This window comes from Parasteatoda tepidariorum, chromosome 5, assembly GCF_982258835.1.
Source record: "Parasteatoda tepidariorum strain Cologne lab strain chromosome 5, Ptep-v5.0, whole genome shotgun sequence".
NCBI lineage: Eukaryota > Metazoa > Arthropoda > Arachnida > Araneae > Theridiidae > Parasteatoda > Parasteatoda tepidariorum.
Window position 1 is genome coordinate 94,902,426 of NC_141759.1, and position 24,610 is coordinate 94,927,035.

At 29.0% G+C, this 24,610-nt stretch overlaps 1 protein-coding gene across 1 annotated transcript in view; it reads left to right on the forward strand.

Annotated features, from left to right (window-relative positions):
- LOC107444869 (low-density lipoprotein receptor) overlaps positions 1-24,610 on the forward strand; it is a 58,952-nt gene that overhangs the window by 12,243 nt on the left and 22,099 nt on the right. Inside the window, exons 3-13 of the mRNA XM_087164552.1 lie at positions 9,988-10,110; positions 10,780-10,902; positions 11,808-11,924; positions 12,795-13,037; positions 13,951-14,070; positions 15,047-15,178; positions 16,056-16,175; positions 18,356-18,484; positions 20,256-20,427; positions 23,342-23,557; positions 24,132-24,250. Coding sequence (XP_087020678.1) covers positions 9,988-10,110; positions 10,780-10,902; positions 11,808-11,924; positions 12,795-13,037; positions 13,951-14,070; positions 15,047-15,178; positions 16,056-16,175; positions 18,356-18,484; positions 20,256-20,427; positions 23,342-23,557; positions 24,132-24,250 — 1,614 coding nt within the window. The remainder of the gene's footprint in view (positions 1-9,987; positions 10,111-10,779; positions 10,903-11,807; positions 11,925-12,794; positions 13,038-13,950; positions 14,071-15,046; positions 15,179-16,055; positions 16,176-18,355; positions 18,485-20,255; positions 20,428-23,341; positions 23,558-24,131; positions 24,251-24,610) is intronic.

The window sequence follows — 24,610 nt, forward strand, 5'->3', positions numbered from 1 at the left end:
CTTCAAGTCGCAATATCTAAGCGAGCCCTTGTTATATATAAAGTTTTTTTTTCCTTCGAAGAAAACTGTAACTGTAGCTTGGAGATAGAATCCGAGTGCAGATTTAAAATCAGCGATACGAAAGTATTTAAAATCTGTTAAAAAAGAATCTTATGAAATGAGAAAAAAAAGTGCTGTAAATGAAAATATGTTTTATGAATTATTTTAAGAAAATGCCACGGTAAAGCAAAAATTTCCTGCAAAGTTTAAATGCCGATATTATACCTAGTTTAAGGAGTATCATTCATACTTTCTTTAGAATATTTTGGACATCAAAACAATTCTCTGAAGATACTAACTTACTATTTGTGAGCAATTTTTTCCCATCGTTCAAGAAATTTAAACTTCATTGTTTGATTCGCAATTTAGTTAATGTATTTTAAAGTGATTTTGTCCAATACGACAGACATATAAAGAAATCAAACATATAAGGAGTATTATCTAAAAACCGCCATTGATAGGTATTCTTAAAATCCTAATCGAAAATGAAAACATTGGGGTTGCAAATTAGTATTTAACAGACAAAAAAAAATTCTATCAATATTTGACCAATTACAGTAATGAAAGGCAGGTGTAATAAACAGCAAAAGATTTTTAATTGGAGGCAAGAATGTTGTCTATTACATTCACCTTCCTGTATCGGGATATGTTAGATTTTAAAAGCGTTAAATATTAGTTAACGATTCCCTACTTTAGCACTTTTTTGTCTTTATTTCCGATGAGAATTGTTGAAATACATATTAATTATCTTTCCTCCTCATATACCCACCAGCAATCAAAACCTGTTTTGTTGCCTATTACATTCGCCTTCCCGTACCGTGATTTGTCTGATTTTAAAAGCACGTTTTCCTCTGTTAAATATTAATTTGTGACCCCCTATTTCAGCATTTTATGCTTATTACATTCGCTTCCTGTACCAGGATAAACTATCAAAATATGCAAGAATTTGTTTTTTATTTCTTGAAAATTTTACTGTCTTGTTCCACCTTACTCTAGTTAGCTTGCTGCTAGATAACGCATAATTATGAGGCATTCATATGTATCTACACATCTAAGTTATTCTTATGTTATGGTTAGAAAAATATTTTTAAATACCATTAATTTAAAAATAAATAATGACTTTTAAACCATCAATTTTGCTAGCAAATAAAAAATACTCCGGCTGAAAAGCACAAGCTAGCAGTTATGACTGCGTTAAATTGATTATTGATTTTTAATCAACATTAAAAATCAATTGATTATGCATTTTTAATGTCTGTATATATTATATATTAGGACAATAATTTCGAAAATTCATATCAATTTCAATTTTAATCCATCAGATTTTTATTTTCAGTCGATTTTAATATTCTTTTTGGGTAATGATGATTCCATTATAATTTTTATCTATCATTTATTAAGAAAAAAAACTAAAGAAATTAAATTATTTGCAAAATGTACATGCAGCAGAAGCTCCTGGTGACTTTTACAGATTCATTTTCAAAAGATGAGGAGTGCACATTTTTTTCACCTGCAGCATATAGTCATTATTTCTTTGTCGCCGTGATAAGCAATCATAAGACCGGTTGACGAATATTAAAATCTCAAAATGTTTATTAAGTAAATGGTAATTATAGGCTTCATAAAGACATCTTACTGCACTCTATGGATTCATTTTATAAACAAAGATTGCATTTCTAACTAATTAACAATAATTTATGCGTGAAGTGATTCTTTTATTATGTTTAAGAGATTATTGAATGCTAAAAGTAAGCATGGAAAACAATATAATAAAGTTTAATGAAAAGAGAAGAAGAGAAATCATCAATACAAAATATGTTGAAAATATTTTTAAAAAATTATTTGTTAAAAAAATCATTGTTTTCTCTAAGCTTTTAACTTATTTAATGATTTCTATATACTTGCAGCTTATGCGCAGTAAATAATACTTAATTTCTTAATTTTCTTCGTTTGTCTCTGTTTTCTTTTTGTTTTTATCTTGCTTTATATAATCTTTTACTAAATCTTAGCTAAATCATAAATTTAATTAAAAGAAAGAAACGCTTTCTTCCAAAGAGAAGAAAGTTTTTTTTTTAAAAAAAATTACATTAAAGTTTCAGTTTTGATACAAATCTAATAGAAATTTTTATCTAAATTGACAGATGTTATTCGGTAATTGATAACAGGATGCTAAGTAAGTTTTTAAACACTTCAGATAGATGCGTTTGCCAACAAACCGTGCCAACATTCTGTTACGCATTTATCTATCTACACTCTCTTTTTTGTGTGTCCGATGACGATAATTCATAAGTGTTTTATCGATTTATTTATTGAGCTTCCTTATGTCTCTGTGTCGCAGTTATTAAAGCACTGAGATCTATGCGGGTTTTTTTTTTTTTTTCAATTCATACCGAACATAAAATGACCGACAAAAATGCTTCGGTGATTGTATTTCAACCGCCGTTAATTGTTTCATTGTCATACAGATGTGAAGTTATTTTACTCACTGTGCAATTTGAGCGATGATTATAGTCCAATGACTGGTAATCAATAAAATATTTGTTTCAAATTTAACAAATACATTTCAGTTTAAAAATAAATCTACTGCTCATTTGCTCTGAATAACTAAATTATGAATTATGTCTTTAATTTAAGATTGATACAGGGATCTTAATTTGTAATAATACATATTTTATTGGATAATCTTTCATAGAACTAGTACGCCACTGCTAAAAAGATTAATTCAAGTTTCTTTACGCAGAATAGTACAGCAGGTTTTGTTTTCCTTAAATGCAAAAAATCTTAAAATGTGGAACTAAATCTTAATGTATTCGGAGTACAAATTAGTTCGGTCCGTTTTTTTGTGGTCAAAAATGTATTTATTTCAGAACAAAATGAATAAACAGATTAATCAAAGTATTGTCTATCGCTGGCTACTACTTTTTCTCACCTCTCGGGTAATTTTCGAATTCCATCTCGAAAAAATGTCTCGTCTTTTGAGGCGATCCAAGTTAGGAGCCAATTTTCGATTTCTGCGAAAGAAGTGAACTAGTGACCTGCAAAATCATGCTGCATCCGTCGGAACAACCAGTAATCAGAAGGAGCACTGTCCAGTGAATACAGCGGGTGTGGTAAAATATCCCACTTGAGCGTTTCCAAATAGTTTTTTACGACTTTTGAGACATCAGTCCGACCGTTATTATGCAGAAGAATAACTTTGTCATGTCTTTGCTCGTATTTCGCACTTTTTTCTCGTAATGCACGGCTCAAATGAATCAATTGTAGCCTATACCGATCTTCCGTAATGGAATCACCAGTTTGTAGCAGCTCATAGTATACAAAACTATTCACCATTTACCATTCTTTATTCACCATTAACCATTCTTGAAACGTCGAAACCATATCCTATATGATTTATCAGTTGGAGCATTGTCAACATAAACTTCTACAAGCATTCGATGCGCTTCAGCTGCTCTTTTCTTGCAATTAAAGCAGAAACATAAAACCTCCCTCAAATGGTGCTTCATTACAGCAAAATTTGACATATTCAACAAAGTAAAAAACGGGGGCTTTTGTATGAAACTCAAAGTGATGTAAACTGAATATTATTGACAGATGCTTAACATTTCTGAAACCACCGAAACCAGCTGTCACTATATAACATTCATAATAGAAGAGCCATTTTTTTAAAAACGGAATCGAACTAATTTGTACACCCAATATTAACACCTAATAAATTATGCTAAACTAATTTTGCTAAAACTAACAGTCAATTTAATACAGTCATAACAGCAAGCTTGTGTGTTTCAACCGGAGAACTTTTTCCAGTGCTTGAAAATTCATGATTTAAAATTCATTCTTTTTTTTTTAATTAATAGTATTTAAAATAGATTTTTCTAACCATAAGCAACGAATAACTTAAATGTGAAATATCAATCGATTTTTGATATATTTACAACATTCTTATATCTTTAACAAAATTATATTCTAATAAACATGAAGGTTTTAGATTTGAAGTGTTAATACGAAGAATTAATTAATTAATTTACGACTCTGTGTCTTAAAAAAATATAAAAAATAAATTAATTAATTAACATAATGTCATTAACATAATACCTTAAATTAACATAATTTCATAATTTATTTTTTGCTGTCCAAAAAGTCTAGTTACTACAATCAAACAATCAACACATTAGAAGATAGAATCAATCATCAAGCACTTAAAAAAATATAATGCAAAGACTCAAATATTTAAAAAATTATTAAAGTTAAAAAAATTTACATATTTTCGTTTGTTTATTTTTGATTTCTGAAAAATCAAAACAATGCAATCAACAAATAAGTTTATAGAATGTAAAAAAAGAAATAAAGCATTTCCACAACAGCCTAGGGGTCATAGAGTTGCAGGCTTTACAATTTCGTGACCAACACCCTGATTGTGGCAAGGTGGTCTGTACTGCGCACAGACTTTACTTCCAAGACAAGCTTATACCCATCGATTTGAAGCTGCGTGGGCTTCAACCTGCTCAGGGGATCGAACCCCAGTTCTTCACAATGACAGTTCAGTGCCTTAATCCTTGAGCCATGAATGCTCAGGCGATAAAACTTAAACGATACAGAGAGCGTTAATGCACAGCATTAGTTACGTAAATAAGGGAAAACACTTGATTCCACACTTAAACGGTTCACCCTTGTTAATCTACATATTATCATGGTAATATGGATATTAACGGCTTTCGAAATGTAGCGGTAATACATCGATACATTGGGAAGCTCTTAATTATTTCGCACTATAGCAACAAAAATATCAAAGTCAAAACTCGAGTTTATAGTTCATGCGCGTGCCTTCCCTAAAAATAAACTTTGCTCTTATTTTTATAAAAGAACAAAGTACTCTTATAGACATCTGCAATGGAAATTTTGAAGGTCACTTTTTGCAAAAAAAACGAAGCAATTTATTTTTAAATAAAAGTGTTTTAATGACTAACACAAGCGATGAAATACCTTGATAAATGAAAAATCGCGCATTCCAAATAACATTATGTTGATCGCTGGTGATAAAATACTTGAGTACTTCCAAGTATGCTTTGAAAATGTCGAAATCTTTGACTTCTAATGAGAGGAATGCTAAAGGTGGTTTATACACACTTATCTATTTAAGTGGTTGACCGCTGTTAATAAATAAATATTGCATGAAATCTGAAGTGCCCTAAGCATTTTCCGAAGTGTTAAAAATAGATATCTTAAAAATAGATAATTTTTCGTAATTATAATCATAGTACCATAATGAAAATATTTACATTGCTATTTATAATACTTATTAATTTGTTGCTTGCTATTTAAAACTGGCCTTTTTTTTCATTTTATCACAAATATACAAGTACATTTTAGTTCTTAAAATTTTTCGTTTAAAAAAAATCTACACACTAACACACTGTTACAAAAGTAGTTAAGACCGTTTCTGGTATTAAGATAAACTAAAATTTATTAAGATAAACTAAAATTCTTTTCAGTGCATGTAGCCACATTTTTTTTATTTACTTTTTCACTATTGTAGTTTTTTTTAAAGTATTTATTATTTCTGTGTGTTTTTGTTTATGGATAACATATATTTTTATGAGAATTAGAATAATTTAATAGCGTCATTGTAAAATCATTTCCTTCAAAAAAGTAAATACATTTCTAGCAATTCATTCACAATAATTCTTTCAAACAATTGTTATTTTGCCAATTTTAAGTAAATTTTTTATGTCATAACCACAGTTCGGTAGTTATAAAATGTATTTGGGATTAAAATATAAAACTGTTAAAAATACATTTTTATAAACAGATTGCACAAAAAATTATACCAAATAGAGGAAATAACAATTGTTTGATAGAATTAGTACGAATATATCATTAAAAATGTGCTTGTTTTTTTATCAAAATATTTTTGTCATGAGGCTATTAAATTAATTATTATGTGTATTATAATGTGCTCATGAAAATATGTGTTGTTCATGAAAAACGTACGAAAAATGAATTCAAAATTAAGAAACACTTTGTCAGTGAAAAAGTTATCAGTGAAAATGTGACTACGTGCGCTGTAAAAAAATATTTCATTTCAAAACAAAAGACTCTGACCACTACTTTTTTATAGTGTACGAAATACACTAAAAGCACCATAAACACATTAAAACCACATGCATATAGAGTATTATTAAAAATTATGTTACTAAGTTAGCAAATTAATCAAAAAGTTACTAAACTTTTTTGCAAGATTTAAAATTGTGTCACAGCTAATAGTCATAGATAAGGATTTGTAGCTATTTTTTTTTATTCGAAAATTATCACTACTTTCAATATTTTTAAGGACCGTTGGAGCCCTGCAATACTAACAACGAGGAATGCGAAATATTTACTTTTTCCTCAGTTAATTTTAACTCAAATTTTAGAATCCAGCCTCAAAGTTAAATCTAAAAATGTAATTATACTGCGAGCAAAGAAATAAACGGATTCCCCAGAATAACTTTTGATCTAATAATCGGATCCTTACATTCTAGGATTCAATCTTTATGATCCGAAAGGATGACCTCAAAAAAGTCGTTTCTCGGAGAAAAAAAAACTATTCAACCAATTTCACTCAAATTTTGTACTTAGCGATGCAAAATAAAAATTTTTTAAATGATGTAAAAAATTTTATACCTTACAATTCAAATTTTTTTCTTTTATTCGATAAAATTATAAAAAAATAATAAATATTTTCTAGAAGTTATATTTTGCATGACATTTTATTTGGATAAATGAGTTTTACAATTTTGTGCACAAATTTCTTAAATGACTTAAAAAGCTCTCCAGATATGGTAAAATACACAAACAGTAAAATTAGCATTACGATGTCCAAACTTTGGATCACTTTCCTGACCAAACTATATGGACTATATTTTCTGTATTGTGGCCACCCCCTTTGCTTTGGGGATAAGAAATCCAAATCCATCGAAAAAAAAAGTATGTTTACTCAGAGAAAGTACGTTTTGATTTCATAACTTAAAATATCGTTTGCTCTAACTAATTAGCATATTTGAGGTTACCGCTTCGATCCATTAAGATTGAGTCCTAGAACGTACAGATCCGATCATTAGATAATAAATTATTTAGGGTGGTCCGTTTATTTTTTTTTTTTGCGCACTGTACACATTATAATAAACGTATATCAGAGTTTGTTCTGCTTCGTACGTAAATTTTTCTAATGGTTGCAAAATTTAAGTTTCTATGTATCTAGTAAATTTTATTTAAAGTAACTATATACAAACAAATATTTCAAATGGATATTTCAATTGCAATTTCCTTAAAATTTAGCAGGTAATTTCCTTACAATTTAGCTGTGGGGAAATTTTGAAAATTATGTTAAAATTTCACAAAATTCTGCAAATTTTTAACTTTTGATTCCTGACGACTTTATAAAATCTTATGCGGCGAAAGCGAAGCAATCGGCATTTTTCAGTGGTTGCATCATCCGATAAGAAATTAAAAAGTGGTAGCCAAGTTAAAACTTATCAGATTTTTGATGATCGGACTGTGTAGTGGTCAGGGAATACACACGTACCTCAGAAAGGTCCTAGGTTCGAATCTCGGACAAGACATGAATATTCTTTCATTCTCTGTACTATCTTTCCTTACTATGAGAGCAACGTTGACCCACCTAATATGGTGCCTCTAAAAGAGTGGCCAGCAAATCTGTCCTACTGATGCCTAACTGACGAGTGTCAATTGGGTAATCATTGGAAATAAAAAAAGAAAAACTTTTCAGATTTCACTTTAAATTGAAAATAGCAAGATGCGCAGTTTGTTAACATGCAATAGTAGCTAAAATAAACACATCTTTCAAAATGTAAGCGAGGGAAAAAAATTACAAGTCTTTAATCATTTCTTTTTTATTTTAATGAGACACTGCCACTACTGTTTTTGGAATACCTAAATTTTATTATTTGTATGCTTGTTAATTTAGTCTTAGGTATCGCTTAAACGATACCTTATCAATAAATAAAAAATTATTTAAAGTAATAAGTGATTATTTAAGTAGTAATAAGTAATTAGTTAAGTTATAACAAGTAATTAAGTAAGCTAGTAATTAAGTAGCTTACTTAAATGAAAATTTTTGTAACACATATTACCTTATCGCGTAGAGAATAAAAACCGAAATAAATGTCATCAAATTCAGGTTAAATCGCAACAAAATTTGTCGAGCTTAAGATTTCGATGACTTCGTTACAACGCGGAATACTTAATGCGCACATCATTAAGCATTAATATTTATGTTGATATTAGTTTTCAACAGCTTTTGACCAAAACAAAAATATTATGTAATCGATATCGACTTATTACTCGGCGTTGACTCAATTTATTAGTTTCTACGCCTTAATATACTGATTACATAAAGGAAGAATCCTCTATTCAAATTTGATTCTTTTGGATGTTGATTGTCCTTGATGCATTGGCATCATCGGTCAGATAAATGTCTGACTAAGCTGTTTCAAATGATCATGTTATATCAGAGTTGAAGGACGATAACGTTAGTAGGAAACTCTGAGAGTGATTGCGCTTATTGATTTGTATTCAATGAATCAAATACATTCCGGGTTACACCGCAAGTTCCTTACATGTAAAATAAATATTATTTATTTCTGTCTGCGTGACATTTTTTTCCCTAATTTTTTTTTAACCATTTACTCGATCTAAAAAAGGTTATAAATGAATAAATATATTGGATATTTAATCTGATTAAAGAATTTGATATATGAGTAAATTTTTTTGTCGACATAAAAAATAAAATAATTTTTTTCTTTCTTTTTTAGAAAAAATATTTGATATTTACTTTGCTTAGCATTAGAAAATATGTGATTGTTTGCAAATTTGTCATCAGTTTATACGTAATACATCAGATCACAAAATATTTCGTGATCTGATGATCAGTGAATCATTAACACATTGTGAATCATGAATCATTAACACATTGTGAATCATGAATCATTAGCACATATATAGGTGTCAATGATTCGTATTTTCTGACGAACGATTTTCTGATTCGATGTGAGGTCATTCGCACAATCAATCATTGCTTAAAATCTTTTGCAATCCGATGTTCCCTCTTACGGGTCTGAGCCATCCCGGCTCTACCTGAGCATTTATTATGGTCGTTGAACAGCCGATACAATTTTGAGTTAACGACTACTAATGTTATTTTGTAATTTTGAGCCCAATCCAGAAGGTGAGGGAACTTCTGGATCAGTACTCCCAGAGGTATTGATTTGATATGGGAACTTCGAGGGCTTTGTGATCCCGACAGATTTAAAGTGCACCAGTTGACATTTAATACACAGGGATCCTGTGGCTGGCTGGATTTGAACTCCGTTCTCAAAAACACGAGTTCAACGCCCTACCAACCAGGTTATCCTGGCCCCTATCTGAGTACTTTTTAACAGCTGATATGATGGGTGATTTTGAGTAATTATTGGTTTAACAATAAAAGTCACCACCCCTGTCATATGCATTTAAACCACGAAAAACTCGTCCATCAATTCGCCTTTCCACATTAGCATATGCAGTCCTTTTGCATTCAGTGGAACTGACCCTGAAATGCTCATGCATGTGCGAATTGTATCGACTTACGCATGCAGTAAAAATAGTTCTAGAAAATAAACTTTTTCAACTAAAAATTATTTGGGATTTTTCTTGATGCGAAACGGAACAGAAATAGGTAATCAAATTTTAAAACATTTTGGGGCAGAAATAGGTTATATTATGATAATATAAAGAATAAAAATTTGAAGTACTTAAGTTTTTCTTTTCAAAATATGGAATATTTACTTTTAATTTTGTCGATATTCTATTATCATTCATGTAAATTTACAAAAGTTAGTATATTTTCAATGAGTTGACGAATATATTTAACTGTGTATAATGTTTTAATGAAATTGTTTCATTTTTCAGAATTTAGGACGTGTTCTGATAATGAGCTTAAATGCGATAATTCTAAGTGTGTTCCTAATAGATGGATATGTGACAATGAAGATGATTGTGGTGATAAAACAGATGAAGATCCTAAGTATTGTCGTAAGTCAAATTATGGTTTGCCAAATCTTGTATAATATTTTTATGTAGTCTAAATTTCTAAGGGTACATAAAAATGAAGGATTTATATGTAATTTTTTATAAAATGAATTGTCTGTGTTAAATGACATTCCAGTGAGATAGAAAAAATTCACGTTTTTTCTATTTATACTTTGCACAAATTTCATTACTTCATTCTAATCTTTATTTATGTTTTAAATTTACTCTGTCTCTATGAATATATTATTATTTTTTGCTCATTATAAAAAATAAAAATCGTAATTTTTAATTTGCCAGTTACAGGAAAATTCAAACCTATTTTTTTAAAACTTCTTTTTTCTTTAAAATTTTATTTAATATTTTTTATTATTCTGTTCAGTGTTTTTTTCTTTTAAAAAAAAACATTATTACTATTTTTTTTTTGTATTAAGAGGAAAATTGTTTGTGACATAACACATAATACTGTGAAATGATCTATGCTGTGATTTCTTGTCTATTTACATAAAAAAAAAGTTTTTTTAAAAAAATACATAAATGTTAGAGTTATAGCTTCTATTTATTTTTTAACTATTAAAAGGTTAAAAAAAATAAGGAATACTATTTAATTTTTACGAACTTTTAAGTTTGTGCAGGAAGATGGAAAAATATTAAAATTTTTCTAAATTTTGACAGAAAACAAGACTTGTGCTCCTGACCAGTTCAGTTGTGGTTCTTCAGGCCTCTGTATTCCAATTACTTGGAGATGTGATGGTCAAGAAGACTGTGCTGATGGATCTGATGAAAAAGTCGATTGTCGTAAGTTATTTTGATTATATCTCTGACCTGAGTAAAATTATGAAAAAAGGTTTGACCTATACTAAGGATGCTTAACCTTTTTTGTTTGGGCCACAAAAATTCAAAAAACCAAGCTGGAGACAAAGTATGCATGTCATAAAAATGCAAATAGTTTATTATTAAATGTATTGATAACCTATAATGAATTGTTAATTTGTTTTTTAGATAGTAATAAAGTTGAAATATTATGATATAATGAAAATATTTTTTTACATTAATTTATATCTAAGTTTTAAATCATTTTATAACTATCAACATTATTAAGGTATTTAATAAAAATGAATGCAAGCAAATTTAAAAGCAAAGATAAATTTAGATTGCTAGACTGAAAATAATGATGATTGTTATTGATAGAGGGTTTTCCTATTAGTGGTTCAAAACAAATAGCATTTAGTTCTAGGAGGAGAATGGCATTACTCTGACATTAAGGCTTAAAATCTTTTTCATTTTTATGATTTTTTTTTGTATTTAATTTTTTAGAATTTAATAAAGACATCCCTTTTGATACAAATGGAAAGGGGAATATAAGTTTATTTCAACGGTTAGCATTTTATATTAAGAATATTACTTTGTAATTGCTATGGCTTTATAAGTTTTAAACAAAAGGTGTTTTTGCTCTCATATAAGTCAAATGACATGTTCAGAAGAATAATTTACATTACTAAGCACTTTTTTTTATTGCATGTTCATTTTGATGATTTTATTTAAGAATGAATTTTTAATAATTTAGGAATTAAATCCATTTAGTTACAAATGGGAAGAGAAAAATAGATTTATTTCAATAGTTAAATTTTCATATTACAAATATTACTTTGTAATAGTTAAGGCATCATTGTTAAATAAAAGGTGCTTTTGCTCTTATCTAGGTCAGATAACATGCACAGAAGAAGAATTTACATGTGATAATAACAAGTGCATTACTAAGCGGTGGGTTTGTGATCAAGACAATGATTGTGGAGACTCTAGTGATGAAAGGAACTGCCGTAAGTTCAAACTTAATTACTTAATTTATTTTAGCCAATGCATTAGCAAAAAATAGATTGGAGAAAAAGCTATAGTAAATTAGGATGAGTTTGTAAAATATTTTGGCATAATAATAACATTAAATAATAAATGGTACCTAGTTAATTAAAATTAGAGTTAAAAAGTTTTAGTTATTCAACTTTTACTTTGCTTTTTCTGGTCTAAAATTTAAAAGAGAACTTGCATTTTTCCCTGCTTTGTATAAAAAATAAAGTAAGCGATTACAAACTGAAAACGAAAAGTAATTTGTATTAGATTATTTATTGTCATTTCTGTGTTATTTAACTTTTTAATTTCTTTTTCTTGTCTGAAATTTATTAGAGAACAAATTTTTTTTCATCTTTTGGATAGAAAATATAGTAGATAATTACAAACTGAAAGCTAAAAGTAATTTTCATTAAATTATTTATTGTAATTTCTGTGTTTCTATAATTTCAGTATTATTTAACTTTTTAATTTGTTTTTCTGTTTTGAAATTCATAAGAGAACATACTTTTTTTTCTTCCTGTCTTAGATTTAAAAAAATATAGTAAACAATTATGAACTAAAAGTAACTTGTAATCGATAAAAGTAATTTGTACTTGATTGTAGATTAAGTTTATTGTATTAGATTTATTGTGAGAAAATATAGTAAACAATAACGAACTGAGAAAAAATTAATTATATTTAATAAGTTATTGTAATTTCTGTTTTTCTGTAATATAAAAATTGTAATTTCTAATTCTGTTAATGATTAATTTTTTATGTGAAGTAGCAGTTGCATTAAAAATATTTACTTATTGAATAATGTGTAAATGATAAATTAATTCCATTATTTTCTTAAATTTCAGCAAATGTGACATGTTCTGCATCAGAATTCATGTGCACAAATGGGAAGTGCATACCAGAGAGATGGCGTTGTGATGGAGATGTTGATTGCATGGACAGGTCAGATGAACTTACGTGTCCTAAAGTAACTCTGAAGAACTTTTGCAGTAAAAATGAGTTTATGTGCAAATCTAGAGAATGCATTCACTTAGATTGGGTCTGCGATGGTGATCCTGATTGTTCAGATAGCTCTGATGAAGCTAATTGTAAGTATGATATTATTTTAATACTGTAAAAAATTTCTATGTTTTTAAATTTTATTGAATATTTCATTTGAAGCAGAAGCTTAGCTACTAAAACAGAATTCATAATGCTTTTTTTTAAATTTTCTATTAAAATCAAATTTCAATTTTTTTTTCTCGAATAATGCATAGTTTGTATATTTTCCTCTAAGACATCAGGATAATTTAAACTTAATTTTGTCATTACTTTAACTTAATGATGATTCCCTAAAATGTTTTAGATCTTCAATCCAATTTTTATGGCAACCAAAACTTAATTTTATGAAATGAAAAGAAGTCATAAAAAAATTCCAAGATATTGCAAATCTTAAATGAAAATCAAACAATTCATTCTAATTTTTCTCCTTTGGCATGTATTTTTTTTTCTCTTCCTTACATTTATTTTACCTTGTAATGAAGGTTAGATTTTCATTTTTATGTAATTTTAATGATTATTGTAATTTTAATGATTTAATTTTAAAACAGCTGAGCCTTATTGTAGTGTTTTACATCTCTAGCAGCTATATTATGAGGCCTTTTCCTCCTTACTGAACTCAACCGTCAGAAAAAAGAGTAGAGAGAAGGAGGATTTTTAAATATATTTTTCATCAACTTCATTTGATTTTCAAAAATAAACTAAATGAAGTGTTTTACTTCACTCAACAGTATCTTTTGACGACTTGCTAAGTCTCTCCATTTGAAATTTAAAAAAAAAAAAAAAAAATTATGGCTGGCGAATTCGGGAATTGTTTACCTTTTTTTTAGTAAAGTTTTTTGCAATTGTCATTTTGTTTAGATAGTTTAGAATTATATTTCACTCTTTTGCTTTTATATTAAAAATTTTTCCATATGTTAATCTCTTTTAAATGAGTTTTACTACTATTTTGTTTTGTTCTAGGCACAGTAACTTGCAGCAGCCACCAATTTACATGCAAAAATAATCGGTGTATAGATGGTACTGCACAATGTAATGGCTTCAAAGATTGCACAGATAACTCTGATGAGCTAGATTGTCCCAGTAAGTTTAAAATATCATTGTCATAAATTGGATGAAGGAAGCATGCCAGCAATGACAGTTTAGTTGTGCAAAAATATAATACGGTAGACAAACTTGAGAAAAAGATCGAACTTTACTATTACATAATTATTGTTATGGTGCACATCAAAAATTGTTAATTGCCATCCAAAATTAGTTAGGTTCATTACCCTATAATAAAAGCTTATTTATTAAAATTATGTGAAAAATGCTATAATAATATTAGTAAATAGATTAAAATGCTGAGACTAATTGAAGGAGGAAACAGAGAAAGTAAAAACTAAAGAAATATTAAATCAAACATTAATTATTTAAAAATTATAAAATTTTGAATAGAGTCGATTTTAAAATTGCAAAAAATATCATTTTATTGATGAACAATTAAACTGCCATTATATGAATGCAAACCACAACATAACATGTAAATTTGAAATTTAACATTTAAATATAAAATTTTTTTTATCTGACCCTATCAGTTATTTTATTAGAATGTAATGCTTTTGAATTAAATGATATGCATAGAACAATAAAATTAGCACAACAAATGGTTTTTAATTGCATGGAATTCAATACTAAATGTCAATTTATTTAAAGTTATAATATTATATCAAATCTTTTTTTCAGTAGAGATTCTTAGAAAAATAAATGTCTAATTTTTTCAAGAGTGTCTGTGTACTTTAATTTATAGTATCAATTCACATATTTAGCTCATTTTAGGTGAGATTCTTGATTTTTAAATGTCTGTGTTATTTATTTCAAGTTATAGTAGGAAGTCAAGTGCTTTGTTCTTTTTTCATACAGATTCTTTGAGGGTGTTAATTATCTGTCTAATTTATTCCTAGTCATACTATCAAATACTCTCTTCTTTTTAACTTAGATTCCCAAAAAGTCTTAATTGTCTGTGTTAGTTGTATTGTATTTCAAGTTATGGTATCAAATCACATGTTTTCTTTTTTAGCCCAGGTTCCTAGAGAGTGTAATCCAAAAACAGAGTTTGATTGTGGCAACAGACAATGTATACCCATTGAACTTGCTTGCAATGGAAAAAACGATTGCGGAAATTGGGAGGATGAACCACGAGGAAAATGCAGTGAGTAGAATAATAAGATTATTGCAGTTATTTTTTCAAATAAATACATTAAAGAAAACGATGCATAAAAGATAAAAATTCCTTTTTTCTTCTTCTAATTTATTCCTTAATACATAATGAATAATTGTTAGGTTAACAAATATTGTGAGGTTTCAAATTTTTGTGTAGTTTTCTTTTAAAGTAGTTGTAGATAGATAGTTAATAATTGATATAGCAACAATAGATAACTGAAGTATCCTGATGTATATATATTTTAGTTTGTTGGATTTCTTATAGATTTACAAAATTATTAATTTATACAATGCATAATTTTTTCAAGAAGACACAAATCTTTATTGACGCTATTTTATGCTGAAAAATGCTAGTTAAAAGTTGAATTTTTGCGTTATTTACTTGGTTTCTTTTATTTAAAAAAAAAGGGGTAGTTGACAGAAAGGTTGTTTGTGTAATAATATAAATGCTGAGAAGTAAATTATCTAGCATTTTCTAGATTCAATACAAGTTTCAATAATGTGATTGTATATTGTTTTATTATTTATTTTTTAGTTTTAAAATCATATATATTGCATTGAGATTTCTAAAGCAAAGGAATAAACAAACCATTCATGATCTTATGTTTTTGTTTTATTACCAATCTCAGATATTTTTCAAGTTTTGATTTGGATTTTAATGTACATAATGAAATAAAAATGTTCTTTATCTGTTGAACCTTCTTAATGTTGGCAATTATGTGTTACAATTTGAGAAAAACGTAATTTTCTTGTGATGAAAATATTGATTGTATATCTGTTAGTTTGTCCCCCAGAAAAAATAAAAAGAAATATTGATGCTATCTAATTTGATTTTTCTCCCTGATTAATATTTTTTCCTCCTGCAGTTGTGAATGAATGCCATAGGAATAATGGAGGATGTGCCCAAAAATGTGTAGATGATATAATTGGTTTCCACTGTGACTGTTTTACTGGATTTCAATTGCTTGATAACCAAACATGTGAAGGTAAAATAGCTATCAATTGTATAAATGCAGATTCTTTATGTCTTTAAATTTGTCACTTGTGTAGTATGAATGCATATTAATATGAATCGAATGCTATGCAGTGAATTATGTAAATCTGAAAATCTTCCTTTTTATACAATCAAAGATTGAAAAACCTTCTGATAGAGGTAATATTCACTTTACTTTTATTTTCATAAGTAAAGTATTTCAAATATGATATACTGATAGTATGAATATTACTATACTCTATATCCTTTAATCATATGTATTTTTTACCATTACTTATTTTAAACAGATAAAACATGAAATATTTCTTTAAAAAAATCTTTTTATTGCATACAAATTTTTGCTTTAACCCTTTCGCAACACAAGTTGCAAAAAACAATTATTCCTGGGGCGGAAAGTTTCTTCCTCCACAAGCAGCTGTTGAGAACCATAGAGGTTATATCTTTAATAATATTCTGTAAAATAAATGGATTATATATACTGTATATATTTTTTGTTTATAAACTTTATTTAAGTGTTGTATTGTTTAAATACATTTTTACTCAATTTCTCCTATTTCATTAAACAATTTTAACCCAAATGCACTACACTTTTGCGAAATAAAAATTATTCCACTAACTATTAAAAAAAACAATGTGGTCTCTATAATATTAAAGCATGCTTTCAGAAACATTCTTTTCGCCATATTTTATATAACGTACATGTGAGTCATAAATCAGAGGCAGGCCCCCTAGTAGAAGGCTCAAAGACATCAAAAATGCCCTTAAAGATTAGAAATTGGAAGGGAGTTGCCATGAATAAGAGGCGCTGGCATTTGTTAGCTGTTGAGGCAGCCAGGGCCTGCAAGGGGCTGTTGCACTGATAAAGAAGTGAGTCATATAACTCTCATTTCAAGCACAAGATCAAATCTGCTTGTATCTCAAATCCTATAGGCGTAGCATGCCATTTTGTGCCAAAAATTATAGTTTTGAAAGTGTTCCAGAACATCGTCACAAATATGTGATGGCCAAGACTGAACAAAAAATCTCTGTGATATGCCAATGTGTCTGTTTGTTTCATACTAGCTCCCCTATATGATAGACCAGTGATAACCAACTGGCGGGTCGCATCCGGCCCGCAAAGCCTTTTTTTGTGGCCCGCGAACCAAAATATATTAGTTGTCATTTTTTTGTGGACAATTTTCATAGAAAATCTATATAGGTTTTAAATACTTTTAAGGTTTATATCTTAACAATTTGATATCTGTTGCACATTAATTGTTTAATACATAGGTGCACATTAAAGTTATTGTAGCCAGAATTTTTTAATATGTAAATAAATATTTTTAAAAATCTACTTCTTATTTTAATTTGTAATTCAATACTTTTGTTTTGCACAACTTAGTAAAAGTCTGACAGTAATTTTTAATGTTCCTTCAAATATAAAAGAGTCCTATATAAAATTTTGATAAAGTTGCGGCCCGCTATTAGACTGGCGTTCATAATTGCGGCCCCTGGCCTCATGTAAGTTGGAAACCCCTGTGATAGACAGTGCAGAAGGATTAGTCTTAGAATGTTTTTTGAAAAAACAAACTAAGAGAAACATTTTTCATACAATTTTTAATAATCTACAAATCTTTTAGTTATTTGTATAATAATAACTGATGTTCAATATTTTAATAACATTCTTCTGAAAGTTTGTTGTTTAATTTTAAGAAAAATTCCTTGTATTTTTGATTTCTTGTTTTGTACTATTTTATTTAATTTGCCATGTTAATAACTATGGTCATTTTACGTAAAAGATTTCACTCTAAATTTTGTTAAATATAGAGTTTATCTAAAATATAGAGTTTTTGGAACTTCTTCTTTAAGGAAAAAAATAATAATATTAAAATTTTAAAAAAAAAATTCAATTTAAATTTTTTCCAAATCAATTTTTTCAAATCAATATCAATTTTTCCCCTCAATATATTCAAATCTGAAATTTACAATACATATTTCTTTTTAATTGTTTCTACCTTTTTTAAATTATAATTCAAATCATATTAAAAAGAGTAATTTTTGTCTTAGATATAAATTTTGACTACTGTCATATTTGCTTATTTTATTTTAAATCCATTGTTATGCTTCAATAAAACGTTTATAGCTATTTGTGGTATAAAACTGAAATTATATTTTTGTTTTACAAAATTTTAGATGTAGATGAATGTGAGCTGTATGGTTCCTGTTCCCAAGTCTGTAATAATACAAAAGGCAGTTATAAATGCTCCTGTTTTGAAGGCTACAGTATTGAACCTTCTAATCATCGACGCTGTAAAGCACAACGTAAGATTCTTTTAATGCTGATGTAGTTTTTCCTTTTCTTGTTCTTCAGAAGTTTTCTTACAGAAAGCTCATTATTTTTGAAAAAGCAATGTAATAATGCTGACTTAATAATAATGATAAAAATCAGTGAAGTTTGTACTACTTGAGGCTTGCTGACTGATACAGAATCTTTCTTCTGGTATAGAAAATAAAAACTTGAACAATAAGTTGAATTTGGTATTAATGTTGCTAAACTTCAAACTGTCAGAAATTTTACTTATTGTTTGTTTATTGTTTTCAACTTTTAAATACTAAGAATTGTCTTCTGGATAATAGGTTCAGAGTTTCATATGATTTGATAATATTTAGAGAATGATATGATTTTGTCATTCTCTAAATAATATCAAAAGCGGAGTTTCTTACTTTATGGTTGGATTTCTATTCATACTGAAATTAAATTTATTATCCAAATTAATAGTTTTCAAATTTTGCTGAAACCAATTTTGTGATAAATACTTCTTTTTATACAACATCTGACATCAAATAATACACACACTGTTCAGACAGAACTTGGCGATTTTAAAATAAATTAGCTTAATTCAAATGCTTACACGTATATTGGGTCTTTTCATTTCTAAATTTCATGACAACACAGTTTCAATATTACTACAGATAATATGAACAATATGGAATAAAGTAAAAATATTTACATCTTTTTGAGTGTTATTTTTTTCCTCTACTTATTATGACAACAAGTTGGGTAAGTGTTCTTTAGTTTTATAACAATTGTTGAACAGTTCACCCAATTTTGAGTTTAGGGCTGCCTATCTTCAACTCCATAGCTTTGTAATTTTGAACCAAATCCAGAAAACAAGGAAACTCCTGGGAAAAAGTATTGTCTTTGTGAAAGACTTTTTGAATTATATTAAATTGATTATACATTAATTTAAAATTAATAATAAAAGAAGAAATGTTAAAGGTTTGTTTTTAATTTTGCTATTTATTTGATTTATATCTCAGTGTTTTCATTACAGAAAAAAAATGGGAGAGAATTTCTCACCCTTTCTCAAAAACAGGGTGAGATTTCAAAAAGTTGAGTGAGATTTCTAAAAATTAAAAAAAACACGAATAGACTTGGAAATTTTTTTTTCATTAATTATAATACATTTTTAACATCTTGTAATTGAATATTTTTGCTGCATCATCTTATGGAAAATGTTCTATATCTACTTTTTCATCAGTTATTATATTTGTTTGGCTGAAAAATATTCGTATTTGTTTCGACCGTTTCTACCGACATTTGTTTAATTTTCGCTTGTCCGTTACGGAGTAGAAGATGTCGCCTTAACAAGGTATTTGTCCATCTTACATTTATGCAAAAAAAATTTAAACGTATACGGTGAACACGTGGTTGCAGAGAAATGTGTTCTGAAAGGGGTTTGGGGGGGGTGTTCCGCTGTTCGCACCGGTTCTGAACAATACTGGTAAATAGGGATGCTAGATAACAAGGATCGATATTCAAAATAATGAAAGATCGAAGAAGAAAAGTGAAAATTTTTTTATTCAAAATGGCAAAAGACGAAATTTTTTCCCAAATTCGGGCATTTTGAAATTGATTAATAGAGCGCGCGAACTTCTCGCGTTAATAATTTTTTATTGCGTGAAAAGAAAAAAATATGCGAGATTCTCGCGCTGTAGTGAAAACACTGTATCATTTTATTATGTGTGTTTGTCATTAGATTTAATTGTTTCAAATTTAATTGACAACTTAAGAACTTTTCATTCATTGTAGAGGGCCATGCTGCTGTGCTGTTTGCTAATCGACGAGATTTGCGAAAAATCCATTTGGAGTCCTCAGAATATACTCTAGTTGCTAGTGCTCTTCGTAGTGCTGTTGCTATAGATTATGATTATGAAAGAAGAATAGTTGTATGGAGTGATGGTCTAGAATCAAAAATATACAGGTATTTTATTGCTACATTGTTTGACAGTTGACTGTCTTTTCAAACTAAAAAAATAGCATTAATAATTAACCACAATTTTAAGGAAAGAATAATTATGTTATGTTAAATAATGCAAAAGCAAAGATGTTGAAGTATCCCTTAAATACGCTTTCTATAGAATTAAAAGAGGAAAAATATTATTTGTAATCAAAGTTTCTGTATTTAGATATGTTTATAATTTATGGTACTAATAAAGCATTCCTGCAACAACCAGTTTTGGGCCGGGGGGCTCATGGAGGATAAGGCTCCAGAATTTCGTGAGTGTGTGGCATTGTGGTCCACACTGCGCACAGACGCTTTAACTTCCCAGATAAGCTGGTACCCATCAATCTGAAGCTGGGTGGGCTTCAAGCCTCTGCTCGGGATCGAACCTAAGCTCTTAACTAGATTATTCATTATTACAGAACAAATATAGAATACCTTAATATCACAAAAAGTGTCATACATTTAATGACTCATCAATCCCTATATTTGATACTGTGGGGATATATTTATCGACCATGCCAACCTTCATCTATGCCAAGGTACCACGACATAGAATCGAGCTGACGTGTCTTATGTTAGTGAATTAGAATTTTATTTTTGTAGTGGTAGACACACTACATAACTCCCCCACCAGAATTATAGCTGTTATAATATTCTGTGAACGGATACCACTAGTTGATTCATTGCTGTTTTGTGAGGTCGGGAGAGCTGTATTAAGATCACTGAACTTTTGAGTGCTGATCGTGAGAGCTATATTAAGTTCATGGTTGTGGTCGCTCCTGTGTTGCCTTTAGCAGTCGAGTGAATGCGTTGTACGTGATCGTGACTGAGTAGCAACAGCGCGTGGGGGTGGATAATGTCGCAGTCACAAGTAGCAAGCCAACTGCTCAATGTGATCCATCCATAGAAGAAGGAGTGTTCAAATCGAAGTGGGAGTTTCTGTCAAGGCTGTTATATCATGTCCGGGTCACCAATGTGGTGATATATTTATCGACCATGCCAACTTTCATCTATGCGAAGGTACCTTGTCATAGAATCAAGCTAACACAGGGTTCCTACACGGTCAGGAAAACCTGCAAAAGTCAGGCTATTCTAAAATTAAGCTAAAAATTCAGGATTTTTCTTACATATTCATAAAGTCAGGATATTTCTTACGTATTCATAAAGTTAGGAAAATAAAAAAGAAACTATAGTTTATTCAAAGACTGACAGGCAAAAATAAAGTTTCAAGGAAAATTTCTGTAATTCAAAATATGTAAATTCCTCATAATAACATTCCTCTTTCCCTGGTAGAGCCTGTCCTGTTAGCAATTTTCCTCCTGTTTATCCAAAGATAAGAAATTTTTGATAGGGTTGCTAGGTTTATTGCTCATTGTGTGAATAACTGGTTTACAAACAACAGTAGCTGAAACAACAGCAGAAAAATCAAAAAAGGAATTTTTACGTTTTAGTGATGCTGCCAAAAAAAAAGAAGAGCAAAAGAGTTTCTTAGAGTTTAATGCACAGCAAAAGAGACTAGATAATTTTTTTTCGAATTATTTGCACGGAGAAAAAAAATGTGAAAATTTGTGGGGGGTTATAAAAATTGTTCTTATCTTCTCTCGTGGTAACGCAACAGTCGAAGGGGGGTTTACAATCAATAAAAGCTTATTGGTCGAAAACCTCAATGAAGACTCTATTATTACATCAAAGGCGTGTGTATGATTATGTTTCATTTGTAAATGGAATAAAAAAACATAGACATTAATGAAAAAATGCTAGATGCTGTAAAAGGATCTAGAACAGGATGGAGACAGCATTAGAAGCTAAAAAAAAAAAAGAAGTAAAGAGCTGAAATTTCTAGAAAACGAATAAAAGAAAAGATAGATGATTTGAAATTAAGAAAATCTAAATTGACAAAAACTGCTGCAACAGAACTGGATGTTCTTAATTCAGAAATTGTCAAACAACAAAATATGTTGAGAAATATTATGTCACATAGGAACCCCTGAGTTTCTCCGGAAGCTTACAGTATTACAGAAATAAATTTAAAAATACTGCAAAAAAAAAAAGATATTTTTGATTTTATTTTTCTAACAAGTTGCATAATTTTTCTATCTGAATTTTTATTTGTATATAATTAACTTTTCTTGGCTTTTTTCCGCTTTATATTTCAATATTATCTTTTAAAAGAAAATGTGATTTTTAAAAATTAATATTTTAATGTAACAAATGTTCTAGTATGTTTTAAGAGTAAATATTATTTGAGGATACTGATACATATCTCGCAGATTTGATTAACCCTTTATATCCTGACGACACTCATGCATTTGGTTCCACTTAACATTAAATAAAATAATATTTCCATAATACAACAGATTTTCTTGATCTTTTTGTTTAAATAGTTTTTCGTATCTAACTACAAAAACACACTAAAAGTTTAATCTAATCATGATAATTAAAAATATTTTTCACAAGTTTTCTGAAAATATAATTTGGGATATAAAGTGCTATTACGCAATTCCACTTTAATATATAAGTGTTTATCCTATTCAATCTATGATACTTATGACTAAGTAGCATATTATTACTAATTGAAACTGCAATGTTAAAAGTTTTATTGGAGTGAGAAACGGCAGGTCAGGAATTTTATTGTAAAAAGTCAGGGAAAACCTGCAAAAGTCAGGATATTGTTGTCTCACAATAGTGTAGGAATCCTGCAACATGTTTTGTATACTAGTGAATTGAAATTCTATTTTTGTAGTGGTAGGCACACTACAGATATATTATATTTAAATATAAAGGGTCAGCACACAATGTATGCTCATGAAATTAATGCTTATTCTGGCATTACATGTTTACCTTTTCTCTCAATTATTTCAATTTATGTACAATTTTTTTTCTTTCTCAGTGCTCCCATTGCCTATGGTTTTCCTATAACTGAAGTGGTTTCAAACATTTCTATGCCAGATGGCATTGCTGTTGATTGGATACATGGCAATGTGTATTGGACCGATACAGCTCTTAATACTATAAGTGTTTCTCAGCTCTATGGAAAGGCAAGGAGGACTTTGTTTAGAAAAGACGTCGATGAACCTCGAGCTATTGTTGTAAATCCTTTAGAAGGGTAAGGCATTTATGTGCAGTTAGTGTCATGTATTTCTTTTATTTGCATCTCAATGAAGATGCGTTAGATTTTTACTTCAAAATATAAACTAGTAGTAATTTTGAACCCTAACCAAAAGCCAAGGGAGCTTCTGCATTAAGCATTGGGACAAAGTAGCCGTCGTTGAGGACTTTTGATGGAACTAGCTCGCATTTGCATTACATGGAGTGGAAAACCACTAAAACCTCCTATTGTTGGCCTGACGGCAAGCAGACTCCAACCCATGATCCTTTTACCACGAAGAGTATTTTCACATCAACACTGTGATCAGTGCGAACTGAAATCAGAATTCGTAATGACTAGCCATTGCTGGAATTCGAACTCGGGTTGAACGCTCTTCCCTGAGCCACCGGGACTCTCCTATGATAGTTGGAAAATCTTCATTTATGACTTGTCAGTATAATTAGCGTTAAATGACTGCTTTCATAATCTTCTCAATAACACTTATTACAATATTTCGCACAACAAATTGACTGAATATTTCAAAGTAGATAAAGACTATTTTTTTGGTATAAAATAATTCAAAATGTTTCAGGTGGTTGTTCTGGTCCGATTGGGGAGAACCAGCCAAAATTGAACGAGCTGGCATGGATGGCACTCATCGCAGTGTTGTTATTTCTCAGGATATAAGGTGGCCAAATGGACTTGCTATTGGTAAATTTTTCAAAGACTCTTTCTAATTAATGTAAAATAATCCAGTATTTTAACTATGCAGTGGATCTGTGGAGATAAACTTATCTATTCAATCTATATATTTATTTAAATAACCTATGTAGCATTCTTATGTAGTATCTATTGTTCAAAGTTGTTTTTAGATATTTTCTCATTTTCTTAAAGTCATGTCATTAAAAATAAAACTAAATTCATACATTTTTCATTGCAAATATTATGAGCAGAATCATAATTTTGCTATTTTCCTGTGTATTTAAAAACTAAGATTTTATTGCCATTGTTTTGCCAACCTCCATGTAATACAAAAATATCAAGGTCTGAAATTAACTCTGGTTTGTTTGT